General features: G+C 42.9%; 1 protein-coding gene across 3 annotated transcripts; it reads left to right on the top strand.

Moving 5' to 3' along the window:
• The first annotated feature begins 1,978 nt into the window (after nucleotides 1-1,978).
• AAR2 (AAR2 splicing factor homolog) lies at nucleotides 1,979-18,232 on the top strand. Of its 3 annotated transcripts, none has more exons than XM_011366560.2 (5): nucleotides 1,979-2,049; nucleotides 2,308-2,371; nucleotides 4,711-5,519; nucleotides 8,809-9,038; nucleotides 16,885-18,232. In XM_011366560.2, the coding sequence occupies exons 3-5, from the start codon at nucleotides 4,763-4,765 to the stop codon at nucleotides 17,050-17,052; spliced, it is 1,155 nt and encodes a 384-aa protein (XP_011364862.1). In that variant the 5' UTR covers nucleotides 1,979-2,049; nucleotides 2,308-2,371; nucleotides 4,711-4,762; the 3' UTR covers nucleotides 17,053-18,232. The 3 variants fall into 3 exon arrangements, with proteins under 3 accessions (XP_011364862.1, XP_011364863.1, XP_023390212.1); XM_011366561.2 differs by having other exon boundaries at nucleotides 1,998-2,049; nucleotides 2,219-2,371; XM_023534444.1 differs by having other exon boundaries at nucleotides 2,028-2,046.
• Nucleotides 18,233-18,632: the final 400 nt, after the last annotated feature.

Genomic DNA, 18,632 nt, shown 5'->3' on the forward strand with positions numbered 1-18,632 from the left:
ATCTTCCAGACTCTCCACATACATGTATTTTTCCCAGAGTTGAAGTTACTTTGTACATAACATTCTAAATACTTTTTAAAAACTTAAATACAGAGCACTTCCCTATAATTTCCAAGACTAATACTATTTCTTTTTAAAAACTAATTCATTAAATTATACAAAATGCTATGTAGTAAAAAGCAATTCTTTAACCCTCTCCAAGAGCTTTGTGACTCCTTACCTGAATTTTCCCAGTAGGTTTGCTTTAGCTATATGTCACCCTTGGGGTTCTACAATAGGACTTGGTTTGCAAACATTGGGTCCCCACACACCCTGGATCTGTATCTCCATCTCTCACTAATATAGGGTCAGCTTCTGCTGCTTGGGAATAACCTGAGGTTGTTTCATCTACATCAGTGGTTCTCAGCGTCGAGGGGGGTGGAGTTATTTTGCCCCTTAGGGAACATTTAGCAATGTCTAGAGGCATTTTGGTTGTCACAACTGAGGGGGACTACTGGCATCTAGTGGATAGAGGCCAGGGAACTCTGCTGAACATCCTGCAATGCACAGGCCAACCCCCATAACAAAGAATTTTCTGGCTCTAAATGTCAATAGTACCAGGATTGAGAAATCTGATCTGGATGGACATGCAACCTACAAAGTGGATTCCCGGGCCACCATCTACAGCTTCCATGCACATAATACAGTACCCTGGAGTCTCTGAGAAGATGGTGAGGTCGCTGGAAAAGGGAGCTGTGAGACCAGAACAAAGAGCTCAGCACCTAAGACTGGGAATAGGGAGGGGTTAGGAAGGAGCTGAGCTTATTCATGCAGGAAATGGAAATGACATGACAGGCTGAGATTGACACGCATGACTGTGACTGATGGAGGCCATCTCTGGTTAATCCTGCAGTAGCTCATTGTGATTAACCATGACTGCAGGGCCCAGTCTAGTCTGTAACCACTAAGAGATGAATTTTGACAGAGACAGATTGATGTGTCCAGCTGTCACTAGGAATTGTAACAGACAAGCTAAGAAACAGCAGCACAGAGACAAGAACAGGCAGTCAGACCTTGGTTTGCTTCCTAGCTCTGCCACTCTCTGGCTGTGTAAACTCACTGAGCCTCAGTGTTCTCTTCTGTAAGTTGGGAATGCTAAAATTACTTACTAGGGTAGTGTAAGGTTTAGAAATCAGATATGAATGGTCTGCCTTATGGAGTTAGGACTTATATAGAGCCAGCCCTCACAATCACATAAGCCAATTCTTTGCAATAAATCTCTTAATATATAGCTTCTATCAGTTCTGCTTCTTTGGTTGGACCCTGACTGATACAACCACCCAGCACAGGGCTAGGACCCCGAATAGGAGCCATTTATTAATACCAAATTACTATCATTAATTAAATACATAATATATGTACTGAGCTGAGCCTTTGTGCCTGGTTTTGTATCAGGTTCCAAGGAGACTGTAAAGAACAAGACAGGTAGGATCCCACCCTCAGGGCACTTTTACAACCTGACTGAAATATCAGATTATTCCTGCCCTGCCAGAGGACACAGGATGACACTGGGAGAGACTGATGTGGTGACTACTGTTGCTGAGACTGGTTTTCTCTTAGCTGGGAGCCGGGTTTCTAAGGCTGTCTCTTAGGCCTGAGTGTGGTTAGAAGCTGAGACTGAGGGATTATGGGCAGCTGTGACACTCACTCAGGTAGAGAATGGTTGACCAAGACCATGGAGCCTCTGATTCTACTAAGCAGCCATGACCTTGACCCCAGCTTCGGTGACCATGACTGATTGAGACCAAAGGTCCCATGGTTAGTGGATGTGTTTCTGGAGAGGGATATAAAATGCATAGTTTGACGAAAGTTATCATCCACGGTTCAGGAGTGAAAAGGAGTAACCCGATGCAAAAGAGTTTATGGGGAGGAACCTGCAGGCACGGACCGTTTCTCTCGCGACCGAGAGCTCTGCCGGACTGCTTTTCCTGTAGCTCTTGTCCGGCACCAAAGCGGTAAAACTTCCGGCGTGTTTCCGCGGTGCCTGAGATTGGGGCGAGGCTGAAGGTGGTGAGTGCGGCCTTTTGGCCCGTTTTAACTTCTCCGCTTTCGTTGTCTGTTTGGCTGGGCCACTCCTCTTCCCAGCTCGGGATCGCGGAGTGCCCTGACGCAGGCCACCTCGCTTGGACGGCCGCGCCCAGATCTGTGGGCTGGTGGTGGGACCCTCATGTCTTTGCAGGCCTTTCTCCCTGGGAAACCGTCACCAAAGACACCGTCGCCAGTACTTCCTGGGCACCCAGAGTAACTTCGCTTTTTTCCTAACTTTAGAACTTGGGGGCCGGAGACCTTGGCTGCGCCCTATCTGGTTCTTTCCTACTCTCTATAACTTCAAGTAAGTTCTTTCCCCAAACGGAACTTTTATTAACTACAAAATGGGTTTCACAGTTTTATTAAATAAATGTTTGTCAAGCGTCTGATATGTGCCAGAGGTACAAAAAGACTCAAGTCTTGTGGAGGAGACAGCTCTCTATTAAATATTGGCAAAATTGCAACCTTGAAAAGTAAAATGAAAAGGTACAAGGTGCTGTGAGAGTATATAACAGGAGATTTGACCCAGCTCGCAGTCAAGGGAGCTTTACTGAGGAGGGAATATTGAGCTGAGATCAGAAAAATGACTTGACAAAGAGGGGAGGCAGGGGTTTTCTATCCAAGAGTCTCTTGTTTGAGGGTCTGAAAGATGCCAATGTGACTGGAACAGAGCTTGGGGGTGGGGAAAGCATGGTATGAAACAAGCTGGAGGTGTTGCCAGAGGCCAGACCATGCAGACCTTGTAGGTTATGGTAAGAATTTTGGTTTTCCAAGAGCCACATGGGATGCCACTCAGAGGGTATTAAGTGTAAGTGGTGACATGCTTAGATTGGCATTTTGAAAAGGTCACTCTGGCTTTTGGATGGAGAATGGACCGGAGGGGCAAGCACTCTGGGTGAGGGATATGGTAACTTGGATTAAGGAGGTGGTGGAGAGAAGTTGGGTGGATGTGACTTTCTGCATTCCAGGGCATCTTCTCTGTGCTAGGTCTTGAGCCAGCTGCTGAAGATATAATGAATAGAATGACAGGCTGGTGGAATGAGAATGAAAGGAATGTCATTATCAAGAAGGAACACACAGATGCCAAGGGAAAGTGGCTAATTGATGAGCAATTATAAATGCAATAGCTGTTCATTTAGCAAATATTTATTAAGTACCTTCTGAATTCAAGATTGAGAATAGGAAGATGACGATATAAATTATTTAGAGCAGTGACTTTCAGACTTTTTTGACTATGACCTACAGTAACAAATATATTTTATGTCACAACCAAGAGTATGTACAGACACACAAAACTTCAGAAACAATATTATTTATTCTACTCCCGATGTGTTCTGATTGTTTTTATTTTGTTCTTTTCATTTAAAAAATTAATGCTGGTCGAGACTCTAAATTGACTTTTTAAGCCATTAACAAGTTGTGATGTGAAGTTTGAAAAAAAATGCTGACTTAGAGTGAGAGTCATTTGTAGTGTTTTTTTGGGTTAAGACGGTAAACTATGCCCTTAACATTTTGGGGAAAGGGCCGGTCTTCCATTTTTCACTGTTTGTTCAAAATAAAAAGAGTAAAAAGAATTAAACAGGCGGCTCTTTCTCTTTGTGAAATTTTGGGGTCTTGTTCATATGTCTGGCTAGATTGGAAGTGCCTGTCTTACTTTGTGGATATTTTTTTTTAGTGCCTGGTAAAGATCCTGGCACAGTGCAGGCATTCAGTGATTATTTGCTGAATTGAATAGGTAGGTGTCTTAGGACTAGGAGGTTAGATAATTGTTTGGTTTAAATTAGTTCATGTTGGAACTATTCTTCATAAATATTATAGAGGCAGAGTCTGTCTGCTTACAGAAGTTTTATAGTATGTCCTCACAGATAGTTCAGAGGTGGGTAAAATAAATGTTCTGAGCTCTTTCTCTTCTAAGCCCTGGTCCTAGGCCAGCCATGCCACCTGAATCCATTCTGGGCAAGTGGTCTGAAGCTGCCACTGACTGGGCCCTTTAGGAAGTTGCTTCACTCCTTGGACTTTAGGTTTTAGGTAAAAGGAGAATGGGAGGTTTGTGGTTGACATGCTCTTCACTTCCCAAATCTATTGTGAATTTTAGATGCTGAACATCTGCTTTCCAACTCTGTTCATTTCTGGGTCTTCCCTGAGGCTTATGGGAAACTGGGTCTATGCTTGATTTAATCATCTTTCTCAGCTCTTCTGGGATTCTCCAGCAATAGATTTTAGGCAGAGTTATAGTTTAGAATGGGCCATCCGGGCTATCTCCATCTTCGTCCTCTGTTGTGAGAGAGAGAGAGGTCTGAGAGCAGTCCCAAGTGTACAGCAGAAAGAACACTGGTCTGGAGGGCAGGGTACCCTGATTCTGATTTGTGTGACCTGTGTGTCCTTTTGTAACCTTGAACATGTCACTTCTCTTTGATGTCTTTCCAGCTGTGAAGTGAGCGTTCTTGCTTATTCAACCAAAACTCAAAAATCCTCTTCTCTGTCTCATTTTTCTCATTTATAAAATGGATGCAGGGTTGTAGTGAGGATTAAGGGAGATAATTATGTCAGCGGTCTGATTCAATACCTGGCACATTGAGGATGCTCAGCAAGTGAAACATTCCTCCCTAAGTTCTGATGAACTCTATTTTCTTTCTTTTTCAGCTTTTCTGAAAGACAAGAGGAGTTCTCCTTTTGGTCACCCACCACTGGTCCCATGGCTGCCATGCAGATGGATCCTGAGCTTGCCAAGCGCCTCTTTTTTGAAGGGGCCACTGTGGTCATCCTGAATATGCCCAAGGGGACAGAGTTTGGCATTGACTACAACTCCTGGGAGGTGGGGCCCAAGTTCCGGGGCGTGAAGATGATCCCACCAGGCATCCACTTCCTCCACTACAGCTCTGTGGACAAGGCCAATCCCAGGGAGGTAGGCCCTCGTATGGGCTTTTTCCTTAGCCTGCAGCAGCGGGGGCTGATCGTCCTGCGCTGGAATGCGGTCCAGGAAGAGGTAGACTTATCCCCAGCCCCAGAGGATGAGGTGGAGGCTATGAGGGCCAACCTCCAGGAGCTGGACCAGTTCCTGGGACCTTACCCATATGCCACGCTCAAGAAGTGGATCTCACTCACCAACTTCATCACTGAGGCCACAATGGAGAAGCTGCAGCCTGAGAGCCGACAGATCTGCGCCTTCTCAGAGGTGTTGCCTGTGCTCCCCATGAAGCATACCAAGGACCGGATGGGGCAGAATCTACCCCGCTGTGGCACTGAGTGCAAAAGCTACCAGGAAGGCCTGGCCCGGCTGCCTGAGATGAAGCCCAAAGCTGGGACAGAGATCCGCTTCTCAGAGCTGCCCACACAGATGTTCCCGGCAGGTGCCACGCCAGCAGAGATAACCAGGCACAGCATGGACCTGAGCTATGCCCTGGAGACTGTGCTCAGCAAGCAGTTCCCCAGCAGCCCCCAGGATGTGCTCGGTGAGGAGGAACAGAGTTTTTTGAGAGTGGGCTAAGGGAGGGGTATGTAGTAGGGGTACTTTTGAGTTATCTAGTCCAGTGGTTTCTAAACCTGCCTAGGGGGCAGTCATGCCCAATACACTTATTAAAGATACAGATGTCCAGGCCTTGCTCCTGGATACTACCTCAAGAGTTCTGTAGCAGGGCTCCAGCAATTTAGCTGTCTGCCTATTTGTGTAATAAACACGACCCCTAGGTGAACCTGATGTAGATAATCCTGTGTTCGGGAATCATGGCTGTTACCCAGCCTCTCATTTTACAGGTCGAGGTCCATAGAAGGAAAGGATTTGGCTAAGTGGTGAAAGGGCTGCTTTTTTCCAGGCCTCCCACCTCCCTCCTCAGTTTGTTCCTGACTCTGTCAAGATGTTGGTCTCTCTACTGGCTTAGACCAGGACAGTGACGTCTAAAAAAATCATCATAGTTTTCATTGTTGTTTTTCTACCTTATAAAAATAATATATGTTCGTAATAGAAAAAAAATAAAATTCACTCTAATTCCCACAACCTGGAAATAATCATGTTTTACATAATTATTTTGGTGTATTTACTTTCCATCTTTTTTATATAGATATTGATATATACACACATACACACATAAACAATATATATATTTGCTTTTCTCTATATATTTCTTTGTATTTCCTTTTAGTCTTTTTAAAATACAATTATATGTGTTCATGTGTATGTTACTTTTTATGAAAACAGAATTACAGTATATTGTAACCTACTTTAATATAAACATTTTTCCATGTTACTGAAGCAGTTACTTTTCTTTAGTGGCTGCTTAAGTCTCATAGTTATTGAACCAACCTTCTGCTAATGAGTCATTAAGATGTTCCTCTTTTCCCTATTACAGGTGTCGTCTAATGAACATCCTTGTGTGTATTTCTGCATATGTTTAGGGTTGAAATTGTTGGATCAGAGTATGCAGCCAACTAAGTGAAGGTTGTACATCCTCACCAGCGGGTAGGAGGCCATTGCCCATTACCTTCAACAAGGCAATTTAGCAAAGGCCTCTCCCAGCTGGATGGTTGGAGAATGATGTCTTATTTCAATTTACAGTTGACCCTTGAACTACACAGGTTTGAATTGTGTGTGTCCACTTATATGTGGATTTTTTTCAGTAAATAACCTGTACTGTTTTCAATCCTCAGTTGGGGGTCTGTAGATGCAGAGGGCCGACTGGATGCATTGATCTCTGCCATTTTATATGAGTGATTTGAGCATCTGCTGAATTTGGTATCTGCAGGGAGTTCATGGAACCAATCCCCTGCAGATGGACAGCTTGGTTTTTGGGGAGTCAAAACTTATACATGGATTTTTGACTGCATAGGGGGTCAGCGGCCCACCCCCTGCATTGTCCAAGAGTCAACTATATTTTTCAATTACTAGTGACAGCAAACATCATATCTTTAACAACTATATTTTTTCTCTTACAGGTTAGGTATTTGCATATTTTTCTTTCTGAAGATCAGTGAGAAGTTTGAATATAAGGCCTTTTATATCATTGGCTCAGCTGATAAAAAGGGACATTTTTAAGGAGGCTTCTTAATGCACTACACAGTATTTTCATTTAATAAGTAACACTTGAAATTCTGGCTTAAAAATGAACTGAAATCATGTTTTCTACCTCTTAAACATTTCAGTTCTTCAGAGTAATCTTATGCTAAGGTCTGTTGCAGGGATCACTTTGTATCTTCATGACAGCTCTTTGAAATTATTTCTGATCTCAATTTAATTTTAGACTAGGCTAGAAATGCAGGAATTTAAATAAATGCCCTAAATTCGGAGCATAAGCTTATATTTTCCCACTAACCAGGAAAAGCTGACTGAAGAAGCACATCATTAAGATCGATCATATGAAGGAAATTTGACTATACGTATTTTGAAAATATCAGTCAAATGTCCAGCATATCTAGACCCAATAGCTAGCTAGTCACACAAATAAAACTTAATTCTACAGGCCTAGGGACAGGAACTAGTTTTCCCAAGTCTCTGGAGGTGACAGAGATCAAACACCAAGCATTAGAAGAGATATTTGGTGTTGAGTGCATCTGTTCTTTTTATGGCTCACATGTAGGCCCACAGAAACCCTCATTAAATTTAAAGCCAGAGAATTAAAAAAATAAAAAAATTTAAAGCCAGAGAGAACACTTCTGATTGGCAATAGTATATCTTGGCAACAAGAGACCCAGTTGCTAGTCCAAGGACAATGGCTTCTGGATCAGTGGTTCTCTTTGTTTGAGACTGGCTTTCAGTGGAAATATGGGAACAATAACTAATGTTTCTTGAGTGCTAGTTTGTGCTGTATATTATTCTAAATGCTTTACATGTACTATATTGATTCATTTAATCATCACTGCAACCTTCAGATAAGGAAATTGAGGCATATGCAGATTAAGTAACTTGCCCAAGGTCACACATCTGCTAAGTGGTGTAGCTGAGATTTGAACACAGGCAGTTTGGCTCCAGAGCCCATGCTCTTAGCCGCCAACACGCTCTTAGAGATTAAATCACAGAGCCCTGGTATTAAACAAAAATGATCTGGCAGGCAGGCTAACCCTGAAATGAGTACTCACGAATTTTTCTGTTTGGGAGGCCCTAGAATGGTTCCTACCCAATAAGAAATCTGTTTTATCTTTCCATTGTTCACATCACCAAATATTACATGTGTGACCTTGGAAAAGTCCCTTGACCTCATCTATAAAACGAGGCAAATACCACCTTCTCTGACTGCCTTGAAGAGTTAGTCCAAGGATTTCGTGGTGTAATATAGCATTTTCCTGACCTGGAGTAGACCATCTGCATCAGAATTAGAGCTACAAATACTGAGGCCCCATCATCTATCCTCAGCCAGGATCTCTGGGAGTGAAGTTTGGGCAGCTTTATTTTAAGCAAACTCTCCTAGTAATTCTGACAGGCAGCCAGGTTTGGGATCCACTTAGAATAATATCCACGGGCACGTTTTGTAAACTCTTTAAACACCAGGCAAATACTAAGTATATTTCTTCTCTTATAGTTTGATTTTACAGAAATCCAAAACCACAGTTTGATTTCCTGTGGCTTGAATATATAGCAGTTCAGCAAACTTTGGTTGAGCACCTGCTTGATGCAGGACCCCATGCTACGCTCTGCAAGAGAGACAAGGAGAAAAGACCACCCTTTGCTGAGGTCCAGTGGAACTGACCACCCTGTAGAGTCAGCTGGTATTCCTTTCCCTCAGGATCATGTCTCCTCTCTGTACCTTTCAGGTGAACTTCAGTTTGCCTTTGTGTGCTTCCTGCTGGGGAATGTGTATGAGGCATTTGAGCACTGGAAGCGGCTCCTAAACCTCCTGTGCCGGTCAGAGGAAGCCATGGTGAAGCACCACAGCCTCTACATCAACCTCATCTCCATCCTGTACCACCAGCTTGGTGAGATCCCTGCCGACTTCTTTGTGGACATTGTCTCCCAGAACAACTTCCTCACCAGCACCTTACAGGTGAGCAGTCTTTTGCACCCTCAAGAGGGTTACCTTTTGTTTCTTGCTATTCTTTCATAACCCAAAGTTTTCTTAATTTTTAGTTTCTAAATCTCAGGCTGCTTACTACTTCTCTCTCTTCTACTCGACCGAAAGCTCCTTGATGCCAGAAACTGTTCCTCTGTACCACCCTCTCCCTGTCTCACCCCCAGAGTGCCTTGCACTGGGGTACATGGAATTTTAATCACGCCACCCCTTTGAGTTACTCAGTTCAAAACAGTTTTTCTTACTCTCTGTAGCCATAGCTGCAACCCAGTAGGACAGAGTTTGGAAGCTTGTTGCTCCCAGGGAAACATCTGCAGCTCCTTAGATCTCATTTAAGCATTAAAGTAACTTTGATTTCCTGTTCAAACAAAATATGCTGGTTTTTGCAGAGATTCTCTGTCAGAAAAAGTGAAATTTGCTTTTAACTTGGCAATTAAATTTTCATTATGAGTGGTAATTAGGGAAGAAGCTTCAAACAACTTACAATCTTCATCCTGTGCTATTTCCTCCCTTTGCAAACAGATTAACTTCCTTTATGGGACAGCCTCTGTCACTCACATTTTGTAACTTTCTCAAGTATAGAAGAGGCAGAAGCTGCAAGCTGTCAGTTTCCATATTTTGTGTTCCATGAGCTGTTTTCTTTTCCCTGTGTGTGAAACCCCCACAAGGCCTGCTCCTTACAAGGTGGCTGGCTATTCACTGACCTCCCACTCCCACACAGAGTAAGGAAAGGAGTGAACATTCATTAAGTGTCTGTTGAGTATCAGGTACCATGATTACCATTTTACATGTGTTTCCTCATTTAACCTCTATGAAGCACTGTAAGGGAAGATTATTTCCATTTTACAAATGAGAAAGAAAGAACATTGAGACTCAAAGGTTAAGTCATCTTTGTAAGGTCGCATAGCTGGGAAGTGGCAGAGTCAGGATTCATACCCAGGCCTGAGTCTTGGTTTAAGGCCGGTGCTTACGCCCCTATGTACTGAATACAGTATAGATCTCCTAAAAAGAATTCTCTATGGATAGTAGTGGAGGTACCATCATGCCTGTTTCTCAGAGGTACGGAACACGTTTCTAAAACCAACATACTGTTGGAAGAGTCTCCATGAGCAGGCAGCTCATTTAAAAGTCTGGCAACTGGAGGACTTGTGGGTATGAGTCAGTCAAGCTGATGGCTTAAGCCTGGTGTATTTCACTTCAGAAGAGGTATAAAACTGCCCTTTTATTGGTTCTTAATATAATAGAGAAATTAAATCTCTTTATTCTTCCTCTGCAGGAAAAATCTCACCCCCCAAAGTTACGGGGTTGTGGGTTGCAAAGGAGTAGGAGACATCAGCTTGCTAACTCACCTCTGGCAGTGGCCGCAGCCCCACAGGCATATGTGCAGTTCTCATGATGTACATTAATGTTGTCGCACAAACATAGGAAGGCCACACTGTTGCTGGCTGTCCCGACCATTGTCCGGACAACCAACAGCTGAGCTCTAATTGCTGAAGCATTATTGGCAGCAATGATTTATGAAGCAGAAAGGGCCCAGCTTGATTGCTAGATGCCCAGGTGGGGTATGCAAAGCTGATGGTTGGAAGAATTCTATCTTTGGACTTTTCACCAAGAAAATTTGATGTTGTTATTTGGAAAAATCCATGACATGTGCCTTTAAAAAAATAAATCAACACATGTTTTTGAGCATCCTTTCTTTAAATACAACATCCTCCTGAAAGTGTCAAGGGGTACATATATGAATTGGCCAGGATTTCTGCCCTTAAGAGATTTGTTCAATGATTTAGCAGATATTTGCTGAGCACCTGCTGTATACAAGGCCCTGTTCTAAGACTGGATATACAGCTGTGAGCACGACAGAGTCCCTGACTTGTAGCTTATATTTTGGTGGGAAAGTAAACAAATGAATTAACCAAATAACTCGAGAGAGCATGAAGCGTTTTAGAAGGCAGTTCTGCCGTGGTACCACTTCCCTAAACTAAGCCTTTGGTCTCATCTAGACTACATCAGAGTTTGTCAGCTTCCATGCCTACCTCTGTCAGTCCATCTGTCTCCCATGCTGCCACCTGAGTTGCTGCTCTAAAGTGCACGTCTGATTCTATTTCTCTGCAGCCCTAACATGGATCACAGGGCCTACTCTGTTCTGGCTTCTAACATGTTCTCCAGCTTCTCTTTCCTTTCTCTGTTTTCCCCCATCAACTCCAACGATAGTGGTCTCCTTGCAAGTCCCCAGACGTGCATGCTGCTTTATGCCTTCTTTATTTTTTGTTTTTAATTGTGGCAAACACGTAATGTGAAGTCTACCCTTTTAACATTTTTAAAAAGTGTCCAGTACAATATTGTTAACTGTAAGCAGGTCTCAGGAACTTTCCATCTGGCATGACTGATAGGTGTGAAGTTTCATGCCTTCTTAACTGTTTCATGCCTTCTTAATCGAACCCGATTTTCCCCCTGCCTGGTACATACTTGTTCATCCTAAGGCATACCTCTTTGCGAAGCCATCCCTGATCTCTCTCCTTTGCATACTATTAACCTGCTTTGTACTTGTCACTATTATATTGCATAGGCTGTACTTGCTGAAATTTATATGTTGTCTGCCTGACTTCCCCCACTGAGCCATGAGCTTTTACCTAAAGTTTTTTTTTGTTCATCTGGTTATTTTCAACACCGAGTTGAAGCCTAGCACTTACCGCACTTTATGTTATTGGATGTTTTTAAATGAATAGAGTGCATAATTCCTGTGGCAATATTAATAGATGACCCTAATATGATTGGTATAAACAGTAAAGTCTGATCAAAGGACATTGGGAACACCAAAGAGAGATTGGTTAATTCAGACTGGAGTTGAGATATGAGGGGACTGAGGATCAGGAACAGCTTTTTGCAAAGAGGGGCATTTGACCAAGAGCTTGAAGGATGATTGAGATTTCAATGGCACAATGTAAGAAAGGATATTACAAAGCTTTTTTTTTTTTTTCTTTTTAATGGAGAATTACATTGATGCCATCTTGGCAGTGAGAATCCAGTCCCCCCACATGGATGCACTCACTCAGGGTATTTATGAGTGAATGAATCAGCCCATAAAAGCCTTCCTCAGCCAGCCGCCTGGTCTCCCCCCAGGTAGTCAAGTAAGTAGAACTAGCTTTCTTACTTAGGAGCTTAAATGGCTACTACCCATGGAGAGAGACTGGTGTTTGTATGTGTAAGCACTTAAAGGCAGCCACATTAGCTTGTATAAAATCAGCCATGTAATGGCCTCTGCCATTAAAGGCCCTTTTGAATAGATGCCACTGGTTTTTACAAATCCCATGGATTTAGCTTGAATAAAAATTATTTGTTTTACAAAAATAGATACAGTTTTTTCTTTTATTTAAAACAACTTGAGTCACCACAATTTGTTTAAAACCATTGAAAGAATAATCTGAATTTAATAGTGTGTTAGTAAGTTATGTTCAAAATAAAGATTCTTATTGCTGATTGTATAGCATTTAGGCATACAGTCACGTAACCTGCTTTTTCAAATACTTTTAGTTACAATAGGCCATGTATGCCTTCTAGCTTTTTTTCTTGCTAGTGTTCTAAATGCCAGTGTCCATATTTAACTCTTGAGAGAAAACATTGGCTCTGATATGTTTTTGTCATAATAGTATTTTTCTGTATTTTTGTCGTAATACTAGCTAGGATCAGTTTCACCTACCTGTACCTCCTGCCATCAGGAGCCTAACACTTTTGCACACTTACTGTGCAGTTTATAGATGAGGAAACAGGATCAGAGAGATCACACAATTTTGCCCAAGATCACCAGAGCTAGTGGATGGCAAGGCTGAGCTTCGATTCTAAAGCTTGTGGTGGGCTCTCATATATTAGAGCCCCAGATGAACATCCCAAATTCTTTAAACTGACCTCAGAAGATAAGATTCCTACTGCTTTTCACTTTCCTGGTAATCATTATGAAGTGATAGTCTTGCTTTTAACACTTTTCTTCTGCAAGCTAAAATAAAATGTTCTACCTCTGGCTAGTTTCATTCTAAGTTGAACAGTCATTTGGGAATTGAAAAAATTAGGAAATTACATCTTTTTTGTCTAGCCAAAAAGTAGGATAAGATGGTGACTCAGCTACCTACCTTGATGCTTTAAATTTCTCAAGGTGACTTGACTGAACTCTTTTTAACTTGGGTTTAAAAGAAAGCTTTTACGTTTCTGACTAAAGTAATTTACAATTTAAGAATACACAGACTTAATGATAAAAGTAGTAATACCTTTTTTTATATTTAAAAAAAAAATACCCAATTAGTATGCTTTTAGTAAATTATTGCTTGAAAACTAGGTATTGTCTAAACATCTCCTTTTCTGAATTGTGAGTTTTTAAAATATCAAGTTTATAAGCTATAGGGACAAAAATAAGAATAGATCAATGACTGTCAGGGGCCAGGGATAAGGGGAGAGTTTGACCACTAAGGGGCAGCACTAGGGCGTTTTTTTAGAGTGATGGAACTGTTCAGTATCATGATTTTGATAGTATATGGTCCTTCAAACTCATAAAACTGGATACCAAAAGAAAAAACTACAAGGATATCTATTTTGATTATATCATAGTGGTTGCATGGGTGTATACATTTGTGAAAATGAATCGAACACTTTATATCTCAATAAAGTTGTTTAAAAAAAAAAGTTAAACTGGGCTGTGTCCTCAATCCTGGAGGCCTACAGAGAGGACATTTCCATAAGTACCTGGTCTCCAAGCTCCTTAGGTCCCCACAGGGCAATGCTGAAAATATGAAGGATGCATTAAATCTTTGTCAACACAAGAAGGTCTTAGTAGGAGAAAAGGATTGAGATTTCTCTTCTTGGACTGGATCCTGCTCAACATTTATCACTTGCTCAGCATTTGTCACTGTTCTCATCTATACAATGAGAATAGTAATTTCCTGTCCTCCTACATCCCATGTTTGTAGTAAAGGTTAGAGTGACAAATTATTTAAAAAGGACAAAGCACTTTTCAAATTAGAAGCCTTATTTTTTTGGCTGAAGGCTTCTATTATACTTGCTTCTGATTGAGTTTACTACCAGGTACTGTTTGAGAAATTGATGGGGAGGATGAGTGATGATTATGAGTCCAGCCTGTTCCAGCCTCTCACTGCTGGCCATTGCCAAATGCAGGACAATCCCTACATCTCATTCTTATCCTTTCAGTGAATATCCTATGGGCCCTAACTCGCTGCAAGGCCCTGGATGATATACTGTGTGGGACACATTGATAATTCGGATTCATTCCCTACTTTTAAGGAGCGCAGGTCATTGTCATGCAAGCACAGTGTGAGTGAGAAATGCCATAAGGGAAGGCATTTCAGGCACAATGCTAGGGGTACAGAGGTTAGAGCAGTTCATTTCAGCTTGGGCTTTTATAAGAGGCATGTCACGAGGAGGTGGCTTGTGAACTGATGGTATGCAGGGGCCTGGTAAATAAGCCACCTCTCCCCAAGATGAGCTCCTTATTCTGTCCAGCATCATCACATAATTACTGAGCCATTTGGTACTAGGCACTGTAGAAAAGTGAACCAAAATGGATTCTCCTAGAACCTGTGGTCTTCTTATTCTTTTGATAATTAAACATCTAATTGGTCCTTTTTTATATGTCAGACTCTGTGCCAGGAATGTGGGATGCAGGTATGAAAAAGACTTATGCTTTGGAGTTGCTCCTCATCTCTTGGGAGAGCTCAACTGTAAATGGACTGTTACTTAATTGAGATTGAGGCTGTGATCAAGGTAACCCTGGGCACTTGGTCTGGGAAGACATCCTAAAGGAAGTGATGTCTGAGCTGAGCCTGAGCTACTAGCAGAAATTAGCTAGGCAAAGGAGGTAAAATGGGTGGAAGGGTATTATAAACAGGGAAAAGCATATGTGTGTACAGGCACAGAAGAGGCAGTAGCGCATTGGGCAGCTGTTCAACATGGCTGTAGAGGAGGGGCTGTGTAGAGAGTAGTACAGTTTACCAGCTGAAGAAGGAGAACAGGAAGAGTCTTGCTAATTCAGCTACCGGGTTCCCCAAGACCTCTGGGGACAGACTTGTGGGTGTGCAGGGCCTCCAGAACTAATGCTGTTTGAAATAAGGCTTCTCTGCTTCCCTCGCCAGAGTTCAGCTGGGCTTTATTATCCAGGGTGAGCTCCATTAGACAGGCCGCCAGCTTCCCCGCTGCTCTCGCCACCAAGCTCACACAGCCCCTCTAATTAGTTATTGATCTGATACTTTGTTATGGCTATGCTTCCCACTCCTGTATTTAGTCGGTTCTCAAGTTAATGAAACCAAATTCTGTAACTCCCTTTCTGCTTCCACCCCGTTCCCCCCATCACTTCCATCCCTCCTACCACTACAACAAAATGGCTCCACAGACCACTGAAAATGAGCCTTGGTTCTCCTGCTCACAGAAAGACAATGGAGAAACAGGTGGGAGGGGTGTTGTCCAAAGAATCAGCCGCAGAGTACACACCTGTCGTTACCTTTGTTAGGTCAAGGCCCCTGGAATGCAGTTTCTTTCCATGGTGGTCTGTGGGCCAGCTTTGGCATGAAGGTGGATCAAAGAGCTTTTTCCACCCCCGTGCTCCTGTGTCTGTCCAGTGGTCCTGCTGGGAGCTGATGGGTAGTCTAGGAAAAACTACTTCCTTTCTGGATAGCTTCGGTCCTGTCATTTAATTTCTCTCAGGCTCTGTTTCTAAAAAGTGGGCATTCTAGTATGTCTTCCCAGGGCATTTTGAGGATCCATTGAGATACTCTGTGAAACTTCTATGAAAACAGTAAAATAGTGTGAGAAGAAGTAATGGGTTTGCTGTTATTTTTAGAAAGGGTTAGGATCTAGAACAATCCAGATTGAACAATCCAGATGGAGTTTCAGATGTAGAAAAAATTACTGTTCTTTCCCCTGCCCATGTTTATATTAGATGAAACTGAAGTAAAAAGAACATCATAATAGGATATTAATATCCAGGATATATAAAGAACTCCGGTAACTGAACAACAACAAAAAAGAAAACCTGATAAAAATTGGGCAAAAGGCTTGAATAGACAGTTCTCCAAAGAAGATATACAAATGGCCAACCAAATACATGAAAAGATGTTCAACATCAGTAATCATTAGGGAAATGCAAATCAAAACCACAGTGAGATACCACTTCATACCCATTAGGATAGCTATTATCCACCTCCCACCACCAGGTGCTGTAGGCGTTAAAAAAAAATTGTAAATATTGTGTTATGTATATTTAACAGTGTTTTAAATGATAATGTAAAAAATTGATTAAAATGATAGATTTTGTGTTATGTATATGTTACCACAATTTTTAAAAAAGAACATCAAAGATAGTTTTTAGGGGGAATAGAAACTTCAAATTGGCAGCCTGTGGGCCATTTAGTTTAGAGCAGCAGTTCAGCCTCATTGGCTTAGAGCCTGAGACTTTATGGAATCCAGGGGCTTCCAAGTCCCCCAAGCTTTTTTAGTACTAGCTGATGTAGCTACTACTTCTTACTCTGAGTTACGGTGCCAAGTAGATCTCTTCAGAAGGCAGGGCCGGAGTGATGGCCACTGGCCTTACTCAGTGGGGCACCTCTGCCCAAGATAGAAATTTTCCCTTCTAGTCTTGCCTCAGCTTCTCAGCTGGGTTTGGACCTTCTTTCTTGGTTTGGGGAGAGCACAGCAGGTGTCCTGGGCCTGTGCCACCAGCAGCTGATCTGTCTGCCCCAGAGAACTGAGCACCGTGAGTAAATTTCCACAGCTTTCTCAGCTCCTTCTATGTTCTCAGGAGTGACTTATCTTCTGTTCTCTGTAGGTTTTCTTTTCCTCCGCCCGCAGCGTTGCCGTTAATGCCACCCTGAGGCAGAAAGCTGAAAAGTTCCAAGCTCACTTGACCAAGAAGTTTCGGTGGGACTTCGAGGCGGAGCCGGAGGACTGCGCCCCGGTGGTGGTGGAGCTCCCTGAGGGTGTGGAGACTGGCTAACCGGGAATGCTGTCAGCCAGGGACGATCCCTTCCTACACAGCTGCAGTCCTGGCCTTTCCATTCTGCCCCCTCCTACTGGGACCTGCCAGCGCAGCGGCCCCACCAGGTTCTGCAAAGATGGAGCCAGAATTCTCTCCTTCACCAATAAATAAGTTCCTTCAGTGCCAAAGAGACTGTAGTATCTTGAAGGTACATTCGTAGGTTCCCCATCAGCCTGGCCTTGGTGCTAACCGGACTGAATTCCACATGGGTTCTTATAGAGGTCTTGGGAGAGACCAGCCTCAACAGCAACCTATTTCCTTCTGAATGAGAAGAAATTGAGCCAAAAGCCCAAGAGAACTGATGGCTTATTCCACAGGATGGTTAGAAAACAAACCCTGGACTGCTGAGGGGCCTGAGTGTCAGGTGACTTCTTAAAAGTTAAACAATGTAGTAGAGAAATGAGGCAGAATTTCTGCCTGCTCCTTGTTGAATGAGGATACATCACAGAAAACATGGGCATGTGACAGCTCAGGAGCCCCAGGTTGGGAAGGGTGTAACACAGAAGACAGTTGAGTTCAGTCTGACAAGTCATCAGCTCTTGCTTTCTCCAGCTAAGTCCCTTTCTTCTATCCAGAGGTCCCAGTGAGTAATCTTCCAAGGTTGTTGTGTCCCCTGACCCCAGGGCCTTGCTGGTGCCACGCCTCTCCCATCTATTTCATTCTGAAGCCTCAGACCCAGAAGTGGGACTTGGCAGTACTTCTGTATGTCCCCATTCCTCACCAGAGCCACCATGTCTGTTTTTGATGACCTGGAGATTCAAAAAACAAAGAACAATTGTTGGTCTGGACAGGCTTCATTGGCCCTGTTGGAATCCTGGGCCTTTATTCAGAGTTCTAAGGATAACCAGTAAGCCTAGGTCTTTCCAGTCCTTCTGTGGAGCTATCAACCACAAGAGGAGTGATGCTTCAGTCTCCTGGGAGTCCTGAGGGCATGCCCATCCTGCACACAGGCCCTGCCACCCTGACTTCAAGCTGTCATACTATGATCAGAGTCCCTGTGTTCTTTTCCAAGGCTGCAGCTCACACCAGGTTTCTGAATGAGAATTCTTGCTGGTTAAGACTTTTGGTTCCACTTGTTTCCTTGGAGATGTTTTTTCAAGAGCGTAATGTACATTAAAGTCTTTGAGTTGAGACTAAATCCCCTTGTGTGAATCTCTCACAGTTAATCTGCCCAGTTCCCAGAGCAGCCAGGCCACTGTCCACAGACATATCTCCCTACGAAGCACTAGGAGACCCTGCCCAACCTCTTCAGTCTCTGGAGGAAGCAAGAGCCAGCATTGCCTCCTGTTACCAGTGGGGCTTCCAAGACAGACACACCTGACAGGAGGATTGAGGCCCTGTATCTGTATAATAACCAAATTCATACTTTGTGTGAATTTGCCATTCTTTTCCTCCCAAAAGTCCACTCATCAGAACTACCAGGGGAGCTCATTATAAGTGTAGATTCCGAAAGAATGAAGTCTTGATCCATGCTGCACCATAGATGGACCTTGAAAACATTGTGCTGAGTGAAAGAAGCAAGATACATGTTATCCGAT

Source organism: Pteropus vampyrus, unplaced genomic scaffold (genome assembly GCF_000151845.1).
Source record: "Pteropus vampyrus isolate Shadow unplaced genomic scaffold, Pvam_2.0 Scaffold125, whole genome shotgun sequence".
NCBI lineage: Eukaryota > Metazoa > Chordata > Mammalia > Chiroptera > Pteropodidae > Pteropus > Pteropus vampyrus.